This window comes from Erpetoichthys calabaricus, chromosome 9 (assembly GCF_900747795.2).
Source record: "Erpetoichthys calabaricus chromosome 9, fErpCal1.3, whole genome shotgun sequence".
Classification (NCBI taxonomy): Eukaryota; Metazoa; Chordata; class Cladistia; order Polypteriformes; family Polypteridae; genus Erpetoichthys; species Erpetoichthys calabaricus.
The window spans coordinates 124,813,496-124,840,728 of record NC_041402.2 but is presented as its reverse complement, the minus strand read 5'-3'; the positions used below and the strand labels follow the sequence as shown (position 1 = coordinate 124,840,728).

The 27,233-nt window shown below is 38.2% G+C and overlaps 1 protein-coding gene across 1 annotated transcript in view; it reads right to left on the bottom strand.

The window, feature by feature from the left end:
• zc3h18 (zinc finger CCCH-type containing 18) overlaps positions 1 to 27,233 on the bottom strand; it is a 154,755-nt gene that overhangs the window by 26,140 nt on the left and 101,382 nt on the right. The window contains exons 12-13 of the mRNA XM_051931485.1: positions 26,265 to 26,366; positions 6,381 to 6,524 (exon numbers count right to left, since the gene is read on the bottom strand). Coding sequence (XP_051787445.1) covers positions 6,381 to 6,524; positions 26,265 to 26,366 — 246 coding nt within the window. The remainder of the gene's footprint in view (positions 1 to 6,380; positions 6,525 to 26,264; positions 26,367 to 27,233) is intronic.

Sequence of the window (27,233 nt, the reverse complement as noted above, 5' to 3'; positions counted from 1 at the left end):
TCAGATGAAGGACCTTCAATCAAAACACCAGGGAGCACAGACTGGTCTTCAGTCATTATTTTGAACGATTTGACAGAAGAAGCATCATAAATAGACATGGGAAGAGTTCCACAGGGTAAGAACCAGTAAGCTTAAATAAACGTCTGCCAAAAGTTGCTAAATAGGGTTTTGGAACAGCTTTTAAGCAACATGGACATTTTTTCTGGAGTGTGAGAACAAACAGCTTTATAAGCCAATAAACAGAGTATCTGACAGGATGCCAGCGTAAACAATCCAACTAAAACATGATGTTGTCACAGTGTTATGCTTTGGTCAGCAGAATTCTGAGCCTACTGAATACTTCGTTCAGGAGGAAAATTCAAAAGTGAATTACAGCAGTTCACCTGATAAAAGCATGGCAAAGTATTTTAATATCTTATCTAGAGAGGCAGTGTCAGAGTGTGACATTTTTTTGAAGATGATAAAACAGTGTTAGACAAAAGGCAGTATCTGACTGTAGAGCATTACAGACTTTATTTATATGTGCAGAGTGCTCAAGTGTGGAATCAAGTCACCTAACAGTGCAAATAGTGACTTAAAAATGCCTTAAATAGATCACAAAGTTACAGAAATATATATTTTTGAAAGTTCATTACAAGGTTGACAGAAACCACAGTGTATCACTGAAGCACAAGTAAAATGGGAGTAAAGCCTAGAAAGCAAACAACTCAAATCAATCAATCACTTTTCATTTTATACGGCATCCTTCATACAGTACACCATCAAAAGGTACTTTTGAAAGCAAAAAAAGTAATTTTAAAATTCTAACATTAAAAACAAAAGCTTTAAATAAATTACAAGAAACAAGTTACAAGAAACTGAAACATAAAGGAGAAAATAATAAGTGAATAAAAATTAGAATTGATGAATAGGCAGTATAGCTGATACATGACCAGCCCAGCAGAAGCCAAAAGTAACAGAATACAGTGTCAGGTAGAAAAGATTAAAGTGGAAGCGACAACATTGAATTTCATAAACAGGTAGAATGATAAAATTCCAAAGAGTAGGACACATAAATGCACCAAAATTTAGAAGAGTATAAGCCACAACCCTAAATGAATTGTTATTAAGAACTGCAAAATGAAACCTAGTGAGAAGGTTGATAACAGAGGATCTGTGTTGTCTGGCTGGTGGGAATTATATATTTAATCATAACAGAGCGATTGAAGTACTAAGTAAGTCTACAGGAGAATGTTCAACTCACCACAGTATTATCCAGGAAGCCAATTTAGTTGAGTTCTTAGAACTCTGGCAGCAGTATTTTAAACTTGCTTTATTCAGCTGATAACTTTAGGAAGGTAGATCACTGAAAAATGTATTGCAGCAGTCCAGCCAAGAGTTGACGTAGGTGAAAGAGAATAATGTTTGCATTTGAAGAGGAGAGAAGTCAGACTCTGGTAATGTCTTGTAAGTGGAAGAAACTGATTTTGACTTCTGCATAGATAGATTTCCCGAACTCAGGATGCTGTTGAGAATAACCTCGGGAATGGTGACAAAGGGGTGATAGATCAAAGTTTATTAGAACCAAGATTGAACAAGAAGGGTCAAAGCATCTTCTGTTAGATGGAAATCATATGAGATGCATTGCTCACGTCTTGTATGATGATGCAGGAATTCAGTGCACCTTCATGTATAGATATTTTTAGGTAGAAAAGAAAGACCAATATTTGTACAGTGGACCATGAGGTGATGTTGTGAAAATCAATTTGTTAAGTGGCAACATTAAAGCATTGAACTTTAATGAGTGGCTGCAGAGAGCTTGTTTTATGACTAAAACAAGCTCTCCATTCTTCAGTTTGTTTGGAAAACAAACAGAACAGTCTGCATAGGTCTAGAGTGGTTTAATCACTATACACACACCACCCGCTTTTTAAGACATAGACCAATTACTAGACATCAATAAACCCAATGTGCATGTCTTCGAGATGTCAGAGAAAACAACAAAAACAACAATGCTTGGACAAAATGAGCAAACAGTGACATTTAAACTTCATATCGACATTGGCCATGCTATGCCATCCATTTAAATTTATAAAAATATAAAATTCACAATAATGAGGGCTACTATTAAACAATTCTGCAACATTTTCTGTACCTCAGTCAAAATTAACAGGAAACGTTTGTACATTTACTGTGAAATTCCCATTTGCTACTGTAATGCTATAGATTAACTCAGCTCCTAGGCATACACAGTTTGGTTCAACACCGGTTAGTTTATTGTCACAGCTGGTCCACAGTGCCACATCCCTTGCACTTTATACCATCCTGGCATGCCTGGTACTTAAAAACCTGTCAAGGTCCCATTTGTAGACTAGAGGTCAGCATTTAACACCATTATTCTATCAAGACTGAATACCAAGCTCATAAACTTGGATGTTACCTCCATTCTCTGCAACTGGTTTTTGGACTTCCTAACTGGTAGCCCTTAACATGTACAGACTGGCAATGTCATGTTCCCCACATTGATCATCAACAAAGGTAACCTAGAGGGTAGTCTATAGCAACCTATAGTGAACCACTTGTTGAGTTATAACTGCGTAGCCAGTCATAGCTCCAACTTCATCATTAGACTTGGTGATGACACCACAATCATACACCTGATCATCAACAAAGTTATGACAGATTACTGAAGAGACTGGCAACCTCAGACAGAGTAGTGCCAGGGCAATACTCTCTCCGTTAATGCCAGCAAAACCAAGATGCTGGACTTCAGGAAGCAGAAGGCTAACCTCACTCCCACCTGTAGCAGCAGGGTTATTAGAGAGTGGGTTATCATCTTAAAATATCTTACAGTCACCAACACTGATAACCCAAAATGGACACAACATTCCTTGGCTTTTGTCAAAAAGTGCTAACCAGCATTGTTACTATAAATAGCTCCGGTATCTGCAGTCTTACTCACCTACTGCATAGTGGAGTACATCCTCATTGGCTTCTAAATGTAGTGGTACTGTGCCTCATCAGCTTTGGACCAAAAAGCACTACAGTGAGAAGTCAATCTGGCTCATATATGACTGCCACACAGTTTCATTATTTTCAAGCCATTTGTAACACCTGCCATCTTACAGTCACTTTCTCCCTCCTCTATTCTGACAAACCATATGGGACTATTAGATCAAGCACTTCTTGATTTTCAAGTACCTATAAGAAAATAATATGCTAAATAACAATCAGCATAGGCTTATGAGAGGAAGACCGTATCAAACCAACCATTTACATTTATTTTGAACAGGCAACTACAATAGTTGACAAAAGCAAAGCTTGCAACATAATTCACTCCAAAGATTAATTCTTAAACTAAACACCTTAGGCATCAGAAGTAATCTCCAAACCCAAATCTCAAGATATTTAACCAGTAGGACACAAAGTGTATAGATAAAAGAAGAATGCTCCATGTGGAATAAGGTCTTCAGAAGAGTCCCTCAGGAGTCTGTTTTACGACTGTTACTTTTTATGATTCATGTTAAACATGTGAAATTCACAGATGATACTAAAACAGGAGGAATGGCAAACACTGAGGAGGCAGCAAAAACAACTCAAGAATACTTAGACAAGCTTCAGAACTGAGCAAACTCTTTGAAAACACAGTTTAAATATAAAAAAAGTACAAAGTGCTATACGTGGGCAAAAGGAATGTCAATTATAAATAGAAGATGGGAGACACTAAAGGAAGATTAAATCATTTTAATCATCTAAATAATACACAGAATCTATTAAAAAGGCAAATAAAATGCTAGGTTATGTTGTAAAAATGGGTGAATAAGTCAAGGGGCATTATGCTTAGGCTCTATCTTGCATCACACGTTAGATAAAGTCAAAGCTAAGTCAGTCTCTGGAGGTTAGTTGTTGACTTGTATTTTTCGTATTTGTAAATGAACATAGACGTGTGTACTGTATGTGTGTAACCTAGTTTTTCACAAGCTAAAAGACAAAACATTTTATACCTTATTGGAAGCCTGTTTATATAAACAAAAAATCAAGCACAGTCAGCACTATTTTTGGCAAGTTCAGTAATGAATAGTTTGACAACAATCTGACTATAAATGTCCTTTAATGCATGTGAATCAGTAAAAAAATAAAAAAATAAAAAACAAATTCTTATTTTTGTAGCTATGCATGCAGTGGATGTCATTACTCAACATGGCTTATTGCTCAGCACTATGCACATTTTATTAAATACAACCTTAACCATACTTTAGGATTTATTTAAGAAACTGCATAAGCACTATACACCCATCTATTCACACGTTTAAGATGCTTCTTATAAATAAGCACTTTGCTCTTATATGGCTTTCTTTGTATAAGTTCCTCAAGGTGTGTTTTTGCTCCCACTATAACTTTTAATTTATATTTCATTTTGCTCAAAATATTTGAAAATACTGATAAAGCTTATTTCTTCTGAAATGCTTTTTGATTTGGATTTCTTGTTCATCTGACTTATGAAATGGAAACTTGTTATAATGTTGTTTTCAGTGCTCTACTGATGTTATCGAACTAGTTGCTTTTTGCTATACATGTTTTTTTTAGTTACCTTCTTTGCTTAAGTTAACCTGTTACTTGCCCCTAAAAATGTCTTTTTTGTATAACTATGAAAACCACTTAGCTTTGTACTATTTCATGTTATTCAGAGGGCTTAAACTGCTTAAATATCAGTAAAACCTGGTATTTAAACGTTTTGATTGTAAGTGTGGATATATATCTCTATCCTTTAATCCATTTTGTAAACCTGCTTATCCAGAGCAGCGTGTTAGGGAAGCTGGAGCATATCCCAGCAAACACTGGGTGCAAGGCAGTAAAACAATTCCTGGACAGGGTGCAGGCCCATCTCTGGGTTAATACACATGCTGGGGCCAATTTAGCTCCACAAGTACTACTAACCTGCATGTCTTTTGTGGGACAAAACTGAAGCGTGTTGAGGAAACCTACGCAGGAGCAGGGAAAACAAGCCACCTCCATGCAGGGTGCACCTATGACATGAATCCTTGCAGCAAGGTATATATGCATTTAAAAGCAGCCTTCCAAAATTACAAGCACATTTTATTTGGAATGCCATTTTTGCATAATGTAGCTAACTTTACCAGAAACACTTGTGCTTTCTCTTCCCCTCTCTTGCACACATGCATTCCATTGTTCTTACCTAAAACCAGTCTTCCTAAGCACAGGTGACCATTTGTTTTGGAATGCCCTTTATCATAGTGTGGCTTTTTTCATTACATTATTAATGTTTGGTCTCCCATTCTCTCTCTAGTAAATTTCACTACATCGCAAACTGCTTTGAATATAAAAGTCTCAAAACAGCTTTAGCTTAGCAGCAACTCACTTGTACAGTATATTGCAATTCCCTCTTTTAACTTCCTTGATCACTCCAGAATGCCTCTCCAAATCAAGAATTCAGCATTTTAAAAGCACCTTTCCTGAGCAGACTGATGCCATTTACTTAGGTTGCCCATTGTAAACGAATACATATACACTGTTTATCAGCACGATTTACAATTGCTATACATGCAGGGGTGCCAGGGTTGTGTCCATCACATATCTCAGGAACTTGCTGTATGTCTGTGAAGTTGCTTTGGTTTGTTTCAGCTTGGATGTTGGCCTTCGCAGACACAGTACTTAGTGAGCACTTTGAACACATTTTCCCAGCTGCTTCGTCTCTTTGCCCACTCATATAGGCAGTCCTATACGGCACACCTGGATAGCTCTCATTGCAAACCTGTCACTTGTTGAGAGTATAATTATAAAGTTGTTGATGGTGATGAACAACTGAGGATTGCATTTGCAGAGTTTTAACAGTTTTTAAGTCAGTCTTTAGTAGTGCATTCAAAGTCTACAGTTGTTTTGATCGTTTAATTTTACTTTGACAAGTTTGTGTCTCATATGCCATACCAATTTGATAATTAAGATAGATAGATAGATATTAATACATTAGCATTGTTTTCTTATTGCTTTCTTTTCAACTTTCCTTTTAGGAAGGCATTCAAATTTTGGTGGTACTTGCTCAAGTAGTATTTCATTGAAAGGTCAGGCTTCAAGGACATTGTTTAAGTTTAAACTATGCCATTACATTTTTAAAAAATCATTTGTGTTGATTCTACATTCATTGTGTGATTTGGTGTATATTTACTTCATGATTTATGTATTTATTTTATCATTGTAAATTTTAAGGTTAGATACAATTAATTCCATACAATTATGAGATTTTTAAAAAATAAATTCCGAGCCCTAATACACACACACATTGCACATATACATTCAATATTTTTAGAATTGAAAACATAAAACTTCTCTAAACAAACAAAACCAAAAAAAAAAAAAAAAAAAAGTACTCATCAGCTTCTTACCTTCGAGATGGGTTATGCTGTTGTCGTTCCTTTTTTCTTCCTTCCCTGATCTCTGGCGGTTTCCCTGCATCAGGTATTACTTTTCCACCTTTCCCTGGTGGCACTACAGGTGGAGGAGTTAATGGCTTCTTTATAGGCTTTTCACTGGAAGAAAAAATAATCTTCAGGTTTTTTCCTGTTCAGTAGGATTACTACCGTAGATTGACAAAACAAATATCAAGTGTTTATAAAGGTTATGCATGCTAGAACTTTGTCTACAAAAAGGACAAGTTAATATACAACTGCAGACTTAGCTGGGAGCAGTCTGACAGCAGACACTTTGAATGTAATTATTTCTGTAGCCAACTATGACAAGTTAGACTGATAAATGTACAAAAGATGGCTTTCTGGAATTTTATTTGACATGTTTTGGTTGATGGTGTAAGTAATTTCATGGATTCTTCATTACATGAATGGGTGGCTTTTATGTATTGTTAAAAAATACTTTATGTGAAATGGAAAATTGGGTAAGAATTCAGATACATTTTGCAAGGTGTAGATAACATGATATATTGACCTGATAGTCTGAGTTTCGATTAACACCCCTGTTGGGGGAGGGGCTAATGTTCATTTTGCCATCATGTGAAATGAGATGAAACAATTTAATAGCATATGCAATATACCAGTGTTTCTTAAACTATGGGTCACTAGCCAAAGTGGGTTATGGACATGTTTGTAATGGATCCCATATAATTGTGTAATAAAGTTAGCTGAGCTTGTTCAAGTACACATTCAGTGGCAAGTGATATACTGCCCTCAATTTAACATGCTATTTAAAGTAGTAGTAGGGGATCTGAGATGTAACCTTATAATCAAGCCTGTTCACGCATAACTGAGTGCTTTCAGTTCTATGGTATGAAAATATAATAAATGTTTGTCATGATATTACCACCTCTTGTGAAACAATCAAACTTAGACAACTGACACTGCAAAGAGACATAAGAAAGGGGTAGAGGCGTGAATGACACAAACAAGCTTGTACGGTAATGGAGATTGGAGATAGTTTGAAATGTCAAAATGGAAATACAGGTCAAATCTCTTTATAACGAATATCGAAGTAACGAAATTTCCAGTATAACGTATATTTTTATTTGTTCCTGATAAACGTTCATACAAAATGTACTAAACTATATTTCATTGTAACGAAAGACTGATCTCAGTATAATGAAATATTTTGTTCTGAAATTTGTGAATGAGATGACAACTTGATACAATATTTCCGTGAACTCATTTTGTTCTTGACATGAGGCGGTAGTAGATGTGTTTGCAGGCGACAGTCATACGAAGTTCTTATACCTACCTATCCATCCATCCGGGGTGTTTCCCGCGATTCTCAAACTCTTTTAGTTAAAACATTTTTTTATTTTTAAAACATTTTTTATTGTGTTCTAATAAACTTATCAAAATGGACAAAAAACTACGTCAATTCACACTGAAAGAAAAATTAAGCATATTGAAGGAAATAGACTCTGGGAAGAAAAAGAATGACGTTGCCAAAACACACGGCATAGCACCTTCAACGATATCAACGTTTTTAAAAGATCGGAAGAAAATAGAAGAGCAAATTAAAGAACGCGCAATGGGACCACATAGGAAAAAAATTCGAGGTGCTTTAAATGATAATGTGGATAAGGCAACTTTCGCGTGGCACCAAGATGTACGGTCACGAAATGTCCCCTTAAATGGACAGACGATTCGTGAAAAAGCCTTGGAATTTGCTAAGATGTTAAAAGTTCCAGTCATTTCAGGCAAGTGTCAGATGGCTCAATAGGTTTCGAGAACGCTATGGGATAACAACGAGGTCAATTTGTGGAGAAGCAGTGTCCCACAAGAACGTGTTGCAGAAGACATAAAAAGAATTGTGGCGGAGTATAGCAGGAATGACATTTTTAATGCCGATGAAACAGGGTTATTTTACCAGTTACTTACTCATCGGACTTTGACATTTAAAGGAGATCCGTGTAAAGGGGGAAAGAAATCCAAAGTCAGATTAACCACGTTGTTTTGTTGCAATGCTTCAGGCACGGAAAAGTTGAAGCCATTAATCATAGGGAAATATGCAAATCCGTGTTGTTTCAGAAACGTGCATTCACTTCCCTGTGATAATCGGTCAAACCAACGCGCCTGGATGCAATTATTTAACAAATGGTTGATAAATCAAGACAGAAAAATGGGAAGAGAAAAAAGGAAAATTCTTCTCTTAATAGATAATTGCTCAGCCCATAATTTAACATGCCAACTGGAGCATGTGAGAGTTGAATTCTTTCCCCTAAACTGTACAGCAGTGCTACATCCATTAGAATTGGGAATTATACGTGCCGTATAGGTACACTACAGGAGTCATCTCATAAAAAAAATATTGCTGAATTTAGATTCAGATGAGGCAAAAACAATCGATGTTAGAGAGGCCTGCGACATGATTTGCGCTGCATGGTGGTCAGTGAAAGAGTCATCACTGATTGAAGGCACTGATGTAGAAATTGCCGAAGTTGACGAAATGGCAGAAATGAACATAGAAAATGAAGGCAGAGATACGTGGGGCTCAGTGGTTCCTGACACAGCTGGTGTTGGATATGAAGATTACATTGAAGTAGATGACAATGTAATGGTTGCAAGTGAGGTGACAGAAAGAGACATTATTGAAAATCTGCAGCTGCATGCTGAAAATAATGAAATCATAAATGTGGAGAGTGAAGATGAGAATGAGGGTGAAGATGAGAATGAGGATGAAGTTGCGCCGCTGGACACAAAGGTTTCCTTTGAGGATGCCATTAATGGCTTGAACATTCGGATGTATCTTTCCAGCTGTGAGGATATTCCCGAACATGTTTTTAAAAACATTTGTGACATTGAAAATACAATACTCAAAGCCGCCAAGAAAAATTCAGTGCAGACCAAAATTACTAATTTTTTTTGGAAAAAAATTAATTTATTTGTGATGTACACTGTATTCTTTTTCTTCGTATTTTTACTGTATTTTAATTTAAATTTTTTTATATTGTTATCTTGTATTTATTTTTAAATAAAATATTTTTCACAGTTTAACAATCGGTGTTTCACTGGTGCATATGCACACACACACTTATACCTACAACCAATCACATGATGATCACACGTAAGTCACGCAGTAAGTTCTGCAATTGTCGTGCATCAATCCTATGGGAGGTTATTTTGATACTGTAGGTATATAGTAATCAAACATTTTTTTTTCCCTATATCATCTTCCATATTCGATATAACGAATTTTCAGTATAACAAAATATTTTCTTTGGTCCCATGAACTTCGCTATATCGAGATTTGACCTGTAGTGGGTGCAGCAAAAGATGTGACAATTTTTTGGGGTGTTGTGGGCGAGTCAGTAAGGTGGGGTGTACACTGTACATACTGCTGCATGCTACATAACTAGGGTTTTATTATTAATATTTATAACTTAGAAGTAAAGATTTGTAAAATGTTGAAATATGGTGATTGTTAGAAGCAGGATGTGTAATTAATACACTTTGCCAATACCTCACTGTGATCAGAAACACCAATTTCCCTCACCTGAGTACGGATGACATTAGTATCAATGGATTAAACAAGATTAAAGTGTGCCCAAGCATATGAGTAGGGCCAGTCACGTGCTGGGATAAAGGAAGGAATTCAAGAAACTCCACAAATTCAACAGCAAGTCAACGGTTAGGGGCATAGACATATAAATACAGCATTGAAATCTATTTTTTGAAATCTAGTTTTAGTAGGGTGACCAAAGACCATCCTGGAAATTAGACCACTCCTGGAAACTGCTCACAAGAAAGCGGTGTAAAATATCATATAAAAATAATTTAAAGTAAAAATTCTTGGCCAAGTGCTGGTGCAGTATATAAAGAAGGCTTACTTTAGGTGTATTCTGTATTAGTTAGCGGGTTGGATAATGGATGGATGGATGTATTAGTTAAAAAACAACATCAATCAAAGTCAACATGTATTGCAGATGTTGAAAAATGCAGTAGTGGCACTGCTTTTACTTCACACTGTGAAAGCTCCACACTCTGGTATCTTCTGATTCCCTTTTAAACTGAAGGCAGTGAGAAGTTCAAAAAACAATGAGCAACTCTTGGCAGTTTGACTCTCCAAGCAGTTTTCCCTGTCTAAGCAGAAAAAATGCAATAAATATATCCAACAGTTCATATAATCTAGAAAGATGGTCAAAATGAAAAGAAAAGATAAAAATACAATATTATTTTCAAAAAAATGGTACAACGATCAAAACAGGAAGCAGCAACCAGCACATTCCTAACATGTAACCTCATGTTCCTAACATAGTGTTTGTACATATATGTAATGAAGTATATTTTGCAATGTCAGCACAGCTGCCAGAAATATAACTGCTCAACTGTAGCAGTCTTCACAAACTGGTTGAAGTCACAGTGATATGGATTGCTACTAGACTTCATTTAAATTTGTGCATGACTGCAGTTTACCAATAGTACTTTGGATGGTAAACAAAATCAACAATCAGACATATATTAGCACAAAATCTGAATCAAGATTACCGTAAATGTTTAGAATCGATGTTTTGGCTTCTAAGTAAGAATAAATCAAGTGTAGTCAAAATAATCCATTTGGTTTTCACTTAAGTTGACTACAACATCTTATTAAGGTAGAGAAAAGCCCTGAAATGCTTGTATTGATTTCAAACCATACCATTTTCATCACTATAGTATACCCTGGAACACAATGGAAATTAATTATTGCTCCCACTATTTATACCAATTGACATTAATTAATCAAAGCAGTGGTGCTTTCATTAGCTGTTCATTATTGCATGATTGATGTAAACAAGAGGAAAATGGGCCTAACTACAAGCAGCACGTTAAAAACTACAGGATTTTACTAAAAGAGGCTTCTCACTTTCCATTGCAAGATTTACTTTGTCAGAGCTTATTTACATAGTGTAAACATGTGTCTAACAAAAGATGAGAAAACATTATGGGGATAGACTTGCCATTAATAATGACTCATGAGCAGTTATTAAATGAATTTTTGCAGTAACTATCTAAACATTCTGATGTATCACTTTCAAGTAACTGAGACAAGATAATAGATTTTCAATGTCAAACTTTTTATTAATAGCTATATTGTTGGTCTGAGCAGAGCAGGTAGCAACTACATAAAAAAGAACACTTTCTGAATAGCTTTAATAAAGATACCTAGTTCACTTTGCTTTAAGTCAAGTAATTTTAATGAGTCTTGAATAGAGGAATTTTTCAATAGTTGGAAATATTATGTTTTCATTTTCTTTCATATTGCTTACATTGCTTACAACATTAAAGAAAGATTCCGGTAAAATCTGGATGCAAAAGAAGAGAAGAAAAAAATACTTTACCAAGATACACTGCTAATACTTTAAGCCACCAAAAATAACTGCAACACACTGAGAATACATGAAGCCTATTAAAAGGATTAAACACTTCATCTTGCCTTTCAGCACTTCAACATATCACTAAAGATTTATAACATTTACAATTTTCACATTTTTATTTTTGCTGCAATATCAGCATCAAATAATTATTTTAGTGTCAGTGATATGAGAATAAATTGTTTTTTGTTAGTATTATTTTATAACATTTAATTTTTTTATACAGAGTACCTAGAAAAATTATCCACCACTGGGAAGATTTTGCATTTAATTGATATACAGCATCAAATCAAAGTGATTTTAATTAGTGGCTTTTTTAATACTGATCAACAAAAAAGATTCCTTAAAGTCAAAGAGATCTCTGAAATGTGGTATAAATTAATTGCAAATATCGAACACAAAATAACTGAAATAGTCAAGTTACAGAATTTCATTTTGAGATCAGTTTAATAAGCCACTGAGAAATGGAAAGAGTACGGCACAGCTGTAAATCAGCCTAGAAGAGGTTGTCCATAAAAACTGAGTGATCATGAAAGAGGAAAGATTAGTAAAGGGAGCTACCAAGAGACCTATGGTAACACTGAAGAAGTCTCAAGCCACAGTGGCTGATATTTGGGAGGCTGTGCATAAAACAACTGCTGCCCAGGTGCTTCATTAATCACAGTATTTATTAAAAAAAAAAAAAAAAAAAAGCACAACACTTCAGCTGCAGTTTGCCAGAAGGTAAATGGGGGACTGAAGTCAATAGGAAGAGGGTTCTATGGTCCCAGAAGAAATAAATTGAACTTTTAGGCCATCAGACTAAATTCTATGTTTTAACACTTTTAATTATCAAAGTCACACAATATCCATCATGAAGGATGATGATGGTGGTAACATTGTGCTGTGGGGATGCTTCTCTGTAGCAGGCCCTGGAAGCCTTGTATGGGTAGAGAGTAAAATTAATGCAGCAAAATACTGGGAAATCCTGAAGGAAAAACTGATGCAGTATGCAAGAAACCTCCACTTTGGGAGGAAATCTGGTTTCCAGAAAGACAATAACTACACACAATCAAAAAGGCAAGGTACAAAGGAACGCCATAAAAACAACAATGTTAATACATAGATTTCAATCCAATTGAGAATTTGTGGCTGGACTTGAAAAATATAGATAGATTAGACAGATAGACAGATAGATGGACATAAACTTGATTGATCCCGAGGGAAATTCAAGTACCAGTGGCCAAGAATTTCAGTCATCAGTCAGTCATCATCCTGTGACACCCCGTGTAGTGAGAATTAGGAACACCAGCCTACACTCTAGGTGTCTAGTATGTGGGACCGAGTGTAACCAGGATGAAAGTGTAAGACAGGGAGACACGGACACAAAAAGGGTTGGGTTTTTGAAAAATAAAGTGAGGTTTTATTTACAGGTGAACTTAAAGAAAAAAACTAATGTCCTGCATAATTTATATGTTAATACACAGTCCAATACCGCAAAGGACACACAAAAACAGTAAGTAAATGAAGCCCAAAAATAGTGACTATATACAGTACTAGCAAAATACCCGCGCTTTGCAGCGGAGAAGTAGTGTGTTAAAGAGGTTATGAAAAAGTAAAGGAAACATTTTAAAAATAACGTAACATGATTGTCAATGTAATTGTGTTGTCATTGTTATGAGTGTTGCTGTCATATATATATACATATACACATATACACACACATATACAGATATATTATATATACATATACACATATATTTTTTATATATATATATATATATATATACACACATACATACATACATATATATATACACACATAGATGCACTTACAATAACATAGAAATCAATATAAACAACATTAACATCATTATCATATGAGAATATGAAGTAATATATAAGAAGCACATTTCATATAAATATAAATTATTAAACAGTAAAATCTTCTTCTATAATTTGCTACCGTGGCTTTTCGTTGGTCTGTCCAGGATTTTAAATGACTTGTAGCTTGCAAACCGTTTCACCTATTGACTTGAAATCTGGTACACATATAATACGTCACGTCTGCTATCCGCTTTATGGGTGATGATTGTATTACTCTTTTTATGTTTATTTTATTTTAGAATCAACTCCTATCTGCGCACACCAGGGCGGCCGTGGGCAGATGCGTATGGTGTATTCACTCCATGTTATCGTGCATTGCGCTGTCACTGGTATTTTGATAAAAGAATTTGAACAATATATAAGAAGCGTATAAATTATTAAACAGTAAAACATTAACATTTAAGAAGTAAAGTTACATTGAGTACTACTGCAGTGCCTTCGGGTATACCTCATTTTTTGTTTGCCCATTACATGCTTAAATGTATAAATTTTTTGGTGTACCTACCCGAGAACACGCGACATATAACCGAGCGTGGGAGAAGCATGGATTTTAAACACGCGTTGAGTTCATCTGCTGGTCTCCCTCGTGGAATAACTGGTAATGTTTGACTAAAATGTACAGCGAGTAAAACGACATTACCTCCTTTTTTTTTTTTACGATCTCTGAGATGTTGCTTTTTTCGGTTCAAGGCTTCATAAGCTCTTTTATGTGCCATGGTGTACTTAATAAGTACTAATTATCCCAAACCATCATCTTTGAATGTTGCAAGACTTTCGCCTTGTATGTAGATCGGGGTAATTACATTCATTGCATTCCTAGTCTGAATCACAATTTGATTGTATGGGTGGTTACCTGGCACTGTAGGGTTGCCACCCGTCCTTTAAAATACGGAATCGTGCCGCGTTTGAGAATGAAATTGCGCGTCCCGTTTTGAATCAATACTGGACGGGATTTATCCCGTATTTTTTTTATCATTTTTTTTTTTAAAGCAGCGTGTCATGCAAATCATCCCACACGCATTTTATGAAGATGCCTCCTTTCCTACTTTTGATTGGGTAATACTTGATGCCATCGTTAGTTTGATTGGTCTTTTTAACTGTCCAGTGAGGAGGGCGTGTCTTTTAAGTAGAGTCTGCAAAGTGTTGGCACGGAGATGTGGCGTCAGCGCCATAGTTGAAGCCCCTAACGTTGCGGTCAGCAAGTCGGCTAACATCCGCCATGTGCCGTCTTTCAGTCGCGAGAAGCAGATCATAGAATGGTTGAAACTGTTGCCCTTAACGTTGCGCCACGGCGTGTGGTTCGTTTATACCTCGTGTCTTCTCATTAAACTTTTATCTCGCGAATATGTTATTGCAATCCGCAGCGGGAGCGTTTCTATAAACTTAATTTAAACTTACGTTTTACACCGTGCTTTGTTTCCCTTATGAACATGCTTGTATGCTTCACTCGCTCCGTTGTCAATTGTTTAATTAATTTTTTGCTCTTCGCTGTTTCCGGCTGTTCCTCCATTTCCCCCTACTTCGTTCTTTTATCTCGCGAATATGTTATTGCAATCCTTAACGGGAGCGTTTCAATAAACTGATTGAAAATAGTTTTGCATTTACCTTTTTAGTAAAAGGCGAGCTTTTAAGCCTGAGAAATCACCCCGTAAATGCACACGTTTAATTGCACATGTGTTAATATGTATGCTTACACAGTATTAAAAGACAGTCAAAAATTAACGTCATTTACCTTCGTTCCCGCGTGTGACTCGTGCTGTAAATCTCTTCCTTGTTTTTAGTTCACGTGATTACGTTGGAGGCGTGATGACGCGATACGTGACTCCGCCTCCTCCATTACAGTGTATGGACAAAAAATATGTTCCAGTTATGACCATTACGCTTTGAATTTTGAAATGAAACCTGCCTAACTTTTGTAAGTAAGCTGTAAGGAATGAGCCTGCCAAATTTCAGCCTTCCACCTACACGGGAAGTTGGAGAATTAGTGATGAGTCAGTCAGTCAGTGAGTGAGTCAGTCAGTGAGGGCTTTGCCTTTTATTATTATAGATTTATAGTACTGAATGAAAGTCCCAAATGAAAAAGAATACTGCATACAAACTAGTGAAAACCATATATACACGATCCAAAATGAAGCTGTCTTCCTCCACAGTGCTCCAAGTCAGGAAGCTGCTCCTTCAAACAGTGTATACAGGATTCACCAAAACAAAAATATTCAAAATATTGATAAAGTGTATATACAAAAATAAACAGTGCACCAATAACCACAACACAAATAAATACCTCCACCAAAAATACTCCATATATTATATTATATTATATATATACATATATATATATACATATATATATATACATATATATATACATATATATATATATATACATATATATACAGTAATCCCTCGCTACTTCGCGGTTCACTTATCGCGGATTCACGACTTTGCGGTTTTTTAAACATAGTACATGTAGTAGTATTTTCTAGTCTAAGAACAACAAAACAAGTGCGGTGACTACGTGCATTGTAGCACGGGCTGTGATTGTCACATGGGAAGGAGATGACAAATCACAGCTTTCCGCTTTCTAATCGGGCCTGTGATTGGTGCTTTGACTGATGCCTACTTCCCACAGTATCTCCCCTTGTCATTCGCTTCAAGCTTTCTCGCTGAGCGGTTTACTTTACAGTGTGCTGTGTGTGATTTTTTTGTGGATTACTGTATGTTGAACTTCGCTTCAATTTTCACCCCCTGCAATGGCTCCCAAACGTGCTCCTTCTTCCAAGGCTGGTGCTGAGCCTAAGCGACAACGAACAATGATGACGATCGCTGAGAAGGTGAAACTTCTAGATATGTTGAAGGAAGGGAGAACGTACACGGCTGTGGCCCGCCAATATGGCGTGAACGAATCCACCGTTCGCTACATCAAGAACGAAGAGGCGAACATCAGGAAGACGGCTACCATCACCTTTCAAAAGTCAGCGAAGAGAGTGGTTACGGCTCGTAATAAAACAATCGTCCGTATGGAATCTGCTTTGGCTGTATGGATAGCCGACTGCCGAAAGAAGAACATAACATTGGATTCGAACATTATCCAAACAAAGGCTAAGAGCCTGTACGAGACCTTTGCCGCTAAGGAACCAGAAGACGACAGTGGCGACCGCGAAGAAGAGGAAGAAGATCCGCAGCCAGGGACCTCCAGTGATTCACCACGTAAGAAACGGCAATTTTCTGCTAGCAAAGGGTGGTTTGCAAAGTTTCACAAATGCTATGGCTTAAAAAGCGTTTCCCTGCAAGGCGAGGCTGCTTCGGCTGACACGATTGCTGCTGAAACTTATGTGAATGAAACGTTCAAGAAGATTACCTCCGAAGGTGGATATCGGCCCGAACAAGTTTTTAATATGGATGAGACGGGCTTGTTTTGGAAAAGAATGCTATCGCGAACTTTCCTGTTCAAAGAGGAAGCAAAAGCCTCTGGCTTTAAAGCACACAAGGATCGTGTGACCCTCGTGATGTGTGGCAATGCTGCTGGATTTTTGTTAAAGCCAGGGTTTATTTACAAGTCGAAAAACCCAAGGATTTTAAAAAACAAAAACAAGAATCTGCTTCCCGTACATTGGATGCACAATGCAAAAGCCTGGATGACGAAGATGCTGACCACCGACTGGTTCCACCAGTGTTTTATCCCGCAAGCGAAGGCGTATCTAGCAGAGAAGGGCATGCCATTCAAAGTCCTTCTCATTATGGATAACGATGGTGGTCACGCTACTGATCTGTCTTATTCGGGGGTACAGATTGAGTTCCTGCCGCCCAATACGACGTCACTAATTCAGCCTATGGATCAGGGGGTTATCAGGGCATTCAAGACCCTATACACGAGGAATGCCTTAGCGAACCTGGTTTCTTCCGTGGATGCCGCCCAAGAAGATGACGATTTCAACTTGAAGGCATACTGGCGGCAGTACACAATTGCTACGTGCCTCCAAAATATCCAGAAGGCATTACAAGAGATGAAGCCTGCCACCGTTAGCGCCAGCTGGAAGAAGTTGTGGCCCGAGGTTGTTTACGAAGACAAAGGATTTACACTTGCCGAAATCCAACACTCGGCAGTACAGAAAGCTGTGCAGTTGGCTGCGATCATTGGAGGTGAGGGCTTTGCAGACATGACTGCGGATGATGTCAACGAGCTACTAGACTGCCACTCCCAGCCATTAACCGAAGAAGACCTCGAAGAGTTGATAAAGTCGGCGAGTGAAGAAGAAGAAGAAGAAGAGCAGCAAGAAACAGAAGTTGTCTCCCCAACTGGCTTGACTTTGAAACGGCTCGCCGAGATCTGCAGACTGGCTAAGGATCTGCAAGAGCGGTCACAGGAATGGAACGACGATATGGTTCGATCGGTCCAATTTTGCAACAAGATCGACGACGTCATGACCGGCTACAAGCTGCTCTTCAACCAGAAAAAGAAGCAGCGGCAGCAACTGCCGATCACAATGTTTTTTCAGCCTCGCAAAAAAGAGCCAGTTCCTACAACTACGGATACACCTTCGGAAACCGTGGAGGGGGTGCCCCAGGAAATGGCACCGCTGTCTGAAGGGACGTAAAATACAGTCATCGGCTGCGCAGTAAAAGTCATCATCATTCTTCATCGTCATCATTTTTACTGCGTAGCATATTCATCACCATCATCACGCGGTAAGTGTAAACTTATCTACCGATTTCATATTGCTATTATATTATTGCTATTGCTATCATATTATCTACCGATTTCATATTGCTATTATATTATTGCTATTGCTATCATATTATCTACCAATTTCATATTGCTTAGCAGTTGTCCCTGTTATTAATAGAGTAAAGGGTGGGTTGTAAACAATACAGGGACATGTAACTTATAGTCTACATTCTTCCTGCAGGACTCCTTTGCCTCTCTTAGTTGAACCTTAAGATCTTTCTGTGTACTCCTCAGCTCTTTCTGGTCCTTGTTTTTCAATGCTCTCTTTTTCTTGTTAAGAAGGCGCTTAACATCACTAGTAATCCAGGGCTGCTTATTAGCAAAGCAGCTTACAATTTAAACAGGGACAACAGTGTCTATACAGAAGTTCAGATAGTCTGTCATAGTTTGTAATCCCCTCAATATCCTCCAGCAGACTCAAAGCAATCTCTAAGAGCATTTTCAGCTTCAGCAGACCATTTCCTGAAGGAGCGCAAAGTGTGTGGGTTGTCTTTGAACTACAGGCTTGTACTGAGGCTGTAAGTAAACAAGATTATGATCAGATTTGCCCAGTAGGGAGAAGGGAGTGGGATGATAAGCATCCCTTACATTTGCATACAGAATGTCAATTGTCCTGTTCTTTCTGGTGAGACAAGCAACATACTGAAAGAAGGAAGACAGAGTTGAGTCCAGTGTAGTATGATTGAAATGACCAGAGATTGCAATGAAAGCATCTGGGTGTTGCGTCTGATGTCTTGCAATGGTAGCGAGTATGAAGTCACATGCCTTCCCTGTGTCCACCCAAGGAGGAATGTAAACAACAACAACAACGGCATAAGGAAACTCCCTGGGCTTGTATTATGGACGTACAACGAAAGCAAACTGTTTAATGTCCTGACAGCTTCCTTAACTGTTACATGCCCTGGGTTACACCATCAGATGTTAATTAACAGTGCGAGTCGCTCACCTTTGCTTTTGCCACATTTAGTGTCCTTGTTGGCTCTTACAATTGAGAACCCTGGAATGTCCACACTTGCATTGGGAATGCTATTGGTTTGCATGTCTCATTCAGACACAACAAACTGCACTCCTGATAGACCCTGTGGTTTTTGATTTGTGCTGCAAGTTCATCTGTCTTGTTGACCAGCACGTTTACTGTACATTCCCCATTACCACCGATGGAATAGATGGTTTATGTTTCCTACGTCTGTTCGCCAGCTTTGTCTTTGTGCTGGCCCTGCATCCCCGAGGGCTGCGCTTCAGTTCTTCCAAAGTGAGCTGCACTCCTCCAGGATGTCTCATCATTCAGAGTGTGAGTAGCTCCTCCTTCATGTAAATAAATTTCCTGCTGCTCACTTGTGTTGTAAAAAGATCCATATCCATAGTATACTTAAACAAAAGCACTGCACATGTAGTAGACAAGAGTGGAAAGGAAGCTCTATGTTATAAGTAACGAAATGAAAGAGAAAGAAAGAAAAATGCCGTAACACAGACAGAGTTACTGGTTAGGTTGCTACTCGTGTTGTTATATAATTTCAGGAACACTTTCTTTTTTTGAGATTCTCTTTGCAAGCAGTCAAGATCATATTTATATATTATATTTATATTTGGTATCTCCTGATTTGGTCTGTATTCCATCTACCCATTTCAAAACTTTAAAAATGCATTTTTTCAGGGAAAATACTGTTGAAGCCCCTACTTGAACATGTCATTAACAATAACAGCAGAAACAGAGGATAAAGTTTTTCAATGTACAGTATATACTGTATTTATATATGCATACCATTTACATTAAATACTGAACATTTGTTATAGCAACATCTAAGATCTTTCACCTAATAATAAATGTGCAAAACCTGAGGATCTCCTTATAACCCTAGACTGGGAGGATGTAATTTAACAACATATGAAGGATTAAACATATTTTGGCAATTGAGAGCGCATAATTACACACTTCTAATATCCACATTAATAAAAGAATAAGTGCCCATGTGTCAGTCCATTTATGTATTTACTATACTACTTCACTCACTTAGGATTTTTACGTTTATACATTTCAAAGCAATGAGGTGAACTGCCAGTGAGAAAAGCAAACCCGTGAGCACTTTCCAGTTTGAGCTAAATGGAGAGCTCCATCTGTTAGCTACACTGAGCCTGTCTCCGATCACTGTGAGCAGTGTGCTTCACTATTGACATCAGCCGATCTCTTTCTGTGTGAACCCCACTTTCTCTATGCAGCGTCTTCGCAGCAGTCCATTCCTCCCATCCACAGTGCAAATTCAACCCATATTGCCAACGGAATTGCTGTGGACTCACATCACAAAGTATCTCAGTTCAAACATTTGCACTATGTTGAACTGCCAGTGGTGAACTTCAAAACTGTGTTCTCTGGCTCATAGGGGGCACTTTGCAGATTAATAAAACAGAATACAAACTAATACCAAACATTAAGTACCAAACAGTAGATAAATATTTGAAAGTCAAAATTTTGAATTAGATTAAGAAACAAACAGGAAAAAAGTCATGAATAAATTATTTTTGTATGCTTACATATTAGAATGAAAAATACAGTCATGTACCGACTTACAGCTGACCAAGTTTAGGAGATCTGAACTTAACGAAAAGGGCAATAGGAAAGCAATAGGGTAATAGCGTTCTAAAAAACCAGCCACAGTAATAATAATTTGAATAACAAAAGATTTATTTCAGAGAGACTTGCATGTTTTCTGAGTCTTGGAGGGCCCTTTAATGTTTGTTTTGATTGCTGCTGCTCCAAGTGGCTAATTCTTATGTATTTGGCCCACACCGCCTTCCTTACACCAATGTTTTTCTACCTTCAGTCCAGCACCCAAATATTTCCTTTTTAAATTAATTGATGACATACTAGGACAAAATACAAACCCTCTCCATGTTGAAATGATCATGAACAAACAAGTTCACATAGAAATGGGGAAACATATTGTGCAGCACTGCTGATCGCTTAGGCGGCTCACTAAGAACCAATGACTGCAACTTGGGTCATGACGCAGTGGTAAGGGAATGACATACCAAGATAACAGTCTCCAATGAATTATTAAGTTGCAGTGCTTTACCACTGACAAGCCATATGTTAAACATGACAATGTTAGATAAGGAAAGTTCACTGAACACTGATCTGTGGCCAGAATTTATTTCAATATACAGCAGATTTAATGCATTTCTCTGGTCAAAGTAAATCCTAAGCGGGGTGGCATACTTCAGAATTAAATGTGCTGATGAGCACAATCCCATTAAAAATTTTGCAGTGCTTCATCATCCTACAGTAAATATATTAAGATTACTCCAGTCCATCCATTTGTTATCAATGAAGCATTTAACATAGAAAGATCGTCATGATAGTGTGATAGAAACACACTCTGGGATAGCACACCTCCCATGTTGAAATATCAATATTAATAACCCAATTAAATCTAAATGTGTATGTGCATAGCTGATAACACTAATTGCATGCTACACATCTGGTTGATCTGTTACAAACAAGAGTATCTATGCAAATTAAGAGTGAAATTGCCAAAATTCCTCCACTCTTTGGCATATAAAGATAACATTTTCTTTCTCAATCAAAAACTGCCTAAATCTGAAGTGTGAGGTGGCAATTCGAGCTTGACAAATTCTCAATCATTGTTATTTTCAAACAATTTAGCTGTATCTTCCAAAGAAAGCTGTGGTATGTAATAATTTAAGCACCTTTTCATTGAATTTAGGTAGATGCTGGCTACCAGTCACTGACAACAGAACATCTGTGATTGATGGTCAATTATCTATATATATAATTCACTAAGCAGCCAACAGGGCACGCAAGACAACCATGGGATGCACACGACATAGCCACGCCCACCAACTCACAGAGACCCGCCCACCAACTCTAACACCATGGGATACAACGACAACTCACAGAGCTACGCCCACAAACTCTAAGAGCATGGGATGAGAATGCCTGCCCGCACGCCCACCTGACTGTTACCAGCACCCCGCCCACCAACTCTAAGACCATGGGATACAATGACAACTCACAGAGCCACGCCCACCAACTCTAAGAATTCACTAAGTCCATGGCAAGCAAGACAGAGCCCCGCCCACCAACAATTCACTAAGCAGCCGACCATGGCACACGCACGACAGAGCCCCGCCTGCCAACAATTCGAGTGAGAGCGAAAACATTTGCCAAGAATGTTTTCATTAATCAAGAACGAAAGTCAGAGGTTTGAAGACGATCACATACCGTCGTAGTTCCGACCATAAACGATGCCGACTGGCAATCCGGCGGCATTATTCCCATGACCCGCTGGGCAGCCAACCGGATAACCAAAGTCTTTGGGCTCCGAGGGGAGTATGGTTGTAAAGCTGAAACTTAAAGGAATTGACAGAAGGGCACCACCAGGTGTGGAGCCTTTTGCTTGATTTGACTCAACACGGGAAACCTCACCCGGCCCAGACACGGTGAGGACTGACAGATTGATAGCTCTTTCTCGATTCTGTGGGTGGTGGTGCATGGCCGTTCTTAGTTGGTGGAGCGATTTGTCTGGTTAATTCCGATAACGAACGAGACTCCCTCCTGCTAAATACAGTAATCCCTCGCTACTTCGCGGTTCACTTTTCGCGGATTCACGACTTCGCGGGTTTTTAAATACAAGTGATTGCCCGCCTATCGCGGAAGTTATGTTCCAGACCCATCAGCAACAGGAGAAAATCTGCGATACAGAAAGACCATATAAACAAACATTTTTATAGTTTAAGCCTTAAAATACCCATCCCACATGCTTTAAACACATGTAAACTTATAAAACACACTTTGTTAACACATATGATATGTGGATGTCAGGCTAAGGATATGAGTAACATCTCACTATTATAAAACATTTTAACTTCACGCAAGACAAGACAGTGAGACAGGAAAATTGGTCTTTTAAATTATTGACACGCAGAGCGACAAGCAGCACAAAGCCAGCACAAAGTCCACTTCTCCTTAGCGTTTATTCAGCTCCCCACCCCCTTGACAATGCGAAGTGGCAGGAGCGTACTGCGCTTCCGGGGAGGGGGGGTTTGAACGAAGGTGCGTTCAGCTCTCACACACCCACCCACACACACACACACACACACACACACACACACGCACGCACTCCTCCTCCTTCCGAACACGCGACAAGCAGGCATTTTGGCAGAAGCAGCACAAAGTCCATTTCTGCTCAGCGTGAGTTCAGCTGCCCCCCTTCACAAAGCGAGTGCAGACACATTGACATCTGATCGCTGCGTGCAGTGTTGGTCTGAGGTGTTTAAGAATGTAGAAAGTGTTTAAGAGCATAGGAAGTGTTTATAAGAGCGTGTGAAAGGTTAACAAGAGAGTGAGAAAGGTTTATAAGAGTGTGGGAAGGGTTTATAAAGCCTTAAAATATGTATAAATAATAAAATAAATATAGGTCGCTACTTCGCGGATTTTCACCTATCGCGGGGGGCTCTGGAACGTAACCCCCGCGATAGGTGAGGGATTATTGTAGTTATGCGACAAAAGAGCGGTCAGCATCTAACTTCTTAGAGGGACAAGTGCCTTACAGCCATGTGAGATTGAACAATAACAGGTCTGTGATGCCCTTAGATATCCGGTGCTGCATGCGTGCTACACTGAATGGATCAACATGTGTCTACCTGTCGCCGAGAGGCGTGGCTAAGCCGTTGAACCCCATTCATGATGGAGACCGGAGCTTGCAATTGTTCACCACAAACGAGGAATTCCCAGTAAGTGCGAGTCATACGCTTGCACTGATTAAGTCCCTGCCCTTTGTACACACCCCCCGTCGCTACTACCATGGTTGGGTGACTTGGTGGATTAAAGATAGAAAAGCAGCCGGAACCGCAAAGAACAATGATAAGTCAACGTGGCTCAGAGGTGCATGTGGACTGTAGCAGAGACGAAAGCGACTGAGGCGGTGTTTGGAAAATGAACAGTCAACGTGACTCACAGGTGCATGTGGACTGTACACAGACGAAAGCGACTCAGGTGAGGAGTTGGGGGCGGGCACATGAGCAGGCAGTGCGTGCTGAACAATGACTAAGAAATCAGCAGACTAGAATGGCGGGGGGGCCGGGGCAGAGTGGGTGTCCTTCCCCTCTCCTCCCATTCCGCCCTCCGCACCCAAGCACCGTCCAGCCCCGTCCCTCGCCCTGGGAGGTGGAGGCGCAACAGCAGTCATCCAGTTTTGTGTCATGGATAATTGTATGTTGCCCTCTCCAGAGTTCCATCTTTTCATTCACCTACAGTCGTATCCTCAAACCCACCCCATTTGGACAACTGTGTCTTTCATAAAGTGTTCACCCATCAATACATAATTATGCGGCATATGCTACGCCGCGGGATGGCTAGTGGCCTATAAAATCCACAGTGTAAGTCGTTGACAAATGATGACTTTCTAGTATTCATTTTCAGTTTATGAGGGGAAAGCTGACTAATGGATAAAATGACTAATAAAATCCACAGATTCAAATACCAGCAGCGAGGGGTACTTGCACACACACACATGAATCAATGCTCATCTCTAAATTAATGTTACAACTCAGTGTATTTAAATATTTAATAAATATTCCAGTAACTACACGCTTGCATCACTGCATCCGAGAAGTGAAAAACCTGACATGCAGATGACGTTCAATGGCCAGAGGCACAATGGTTTCAATCTGATTTACTGAGTTAATGCAGTGTCCGCCATCTGTATTGGTGGAGTCAGCATGAACATCATTCAAACAACTGTAAATCAGGTTATGAGAGTAAAATTATGAATCATACACGTGACTGTAAAAACACAACATAGAAGATACAATGAAATGCCTGTTATTGATTCTTTAAAACCAAGTCATTGAATGTGCAAGTTTAGCTTATGGATTGACATTTTAGGGATTTCAAATCACTGTTTGAAGTGGACATGATATTTGGAAATTCAGTAGGAAGAATTGTGTTGCTCTGTTTAGAATGCTTCATTAAGCCATGAATAATTAGATATTTCTTAAAACAGAGTTATTTCGATTTGTGTACTTGACTGAAACTACATTTTATGGTTTAAGGTTAAGACCTATCAGGATCACAATAAAGCAGTCTAATTTGAATGTCATTTTGGTGCAAGTCTAATTTCACTTGATTGTGGGAAGTATTGAAATATAGGGCTGTCTCCAATGACATGAAACACTTGTGTATGTGCTGTGTCACTAAAGTGAAAATTATCTGAATTTAATGTAAAATTATAACTTCTCTTTTCAATGATATATGATGTTTCTGTATGCAATAAGTGGCCAATTTTAGCATGGCTCTTACATCCTGTTGATTGATGACATTATGAATTATTCAAAGGCCTTTTTGTTTAGCTTACTTAATTTTCAACCAATCAAGAGATGAAATACACTATTTTTAAGCCACCAAGATGCCAACAGGACATTTGGAAAACATCTCAGCTATTGCGGTTGTGACAGTGCCATGTTTTTCCTATATCTTTCTTCAGAGTGATTTATTGTTAGCAGTTTGTTTGTATTTTGATACAAAACAGCTGCAAGAAAACTTTCACAACTGTAAGCAGACCCAGCAATGCTTCTGCCTGGCTACAAAGAGCCGATTGCTTTTTTCCTGCTATAGCCATTTCCTTTGTAATGGCTACAATCCAAAATGCAGATGATATAAGTTGGTAATAGAGGTAGCTATTTTTAAAATAAAAAAATGCTCCACTTAAGAAGAGAATTTCCATGGCAAATGAATGTATACCATGATTGTGAAAAAATAATTTCGACTTGAAAAATACCAGACTTAAAATTTATGGGTAGAAAATGTTACATAAATGAAGATTAGACTCTTACCCTTTTATTACTGGACCAGGTAACTCTGTTTTAGGTTTTGCAGCATTTCGTTGAGCAGAAGGGGTTGGAGATGGAGATGGAGAGGTAGAAAAGGATCTTGATCTGAAGAAGATAAACAAAGCAGCCACATTTTTTAGAAGGGAATAGTTCTCATAATATGTACACAAAATAATATTCGAATAAAACAAACTTTATTTTCAATGGCTCATGCCATTGTGTGTGAACACAACTAAAAAGAAGATTATACAACTAACAGACAACTATTATCCTTATAGCTAGAGGTACGTGAACAAAGGAACTCAACATTACATAGAAAAAGGAGTGTCATTTTTTTATTGAATGTAAAAATACATTATGTATCCTTTTGCACTTTCTTCTTTAAGTTTTGGTTGCACTGTTTCTATTGACACAAATAAAATGAGAGAAACTTCTTTATTTCAAGTGCAGTCCGCTCTGTGGAGTCTTCCATTCATATGGAGGATCCAGTTAACATGTTGCTCTCTAAACTACATATTGCTAGAAGTGTGGTTTTAGAAGACTGACTTATCCTCCACATGGAAGCAAACTTCAGAACTTTTATCTTCTAGCACATAATTTGCTTATGGTGCATCAGGTAAATGAAAATAATGTATTTACAATTGACACAGTTGCTTGTGTTACATGCAGCAACCCAGGTTCAAATTCAAAATTCTAACATTTTCCGTGTGGAGTTTGCCTGTTTTTCCCATCTTTGTCTACAGTAGGTTTTCTTCTGGGTGCTTCTTTTTCCCTCCACATTACTACATTTATTGCATATTAGCTTACCTGTCAGTTCCCCTGGGTACTTTTTTCCCCCCATGTTACAAAATTTATTGCAAATAAGCTTACCTGCTGGTTCTAAATTGGGTCCATGTACTGTAAGTATAAATTAACTGTGTGTATATGTGAACACTGCAATGAACTGGCATTTTGCCAAGGGCTGCTTATTAT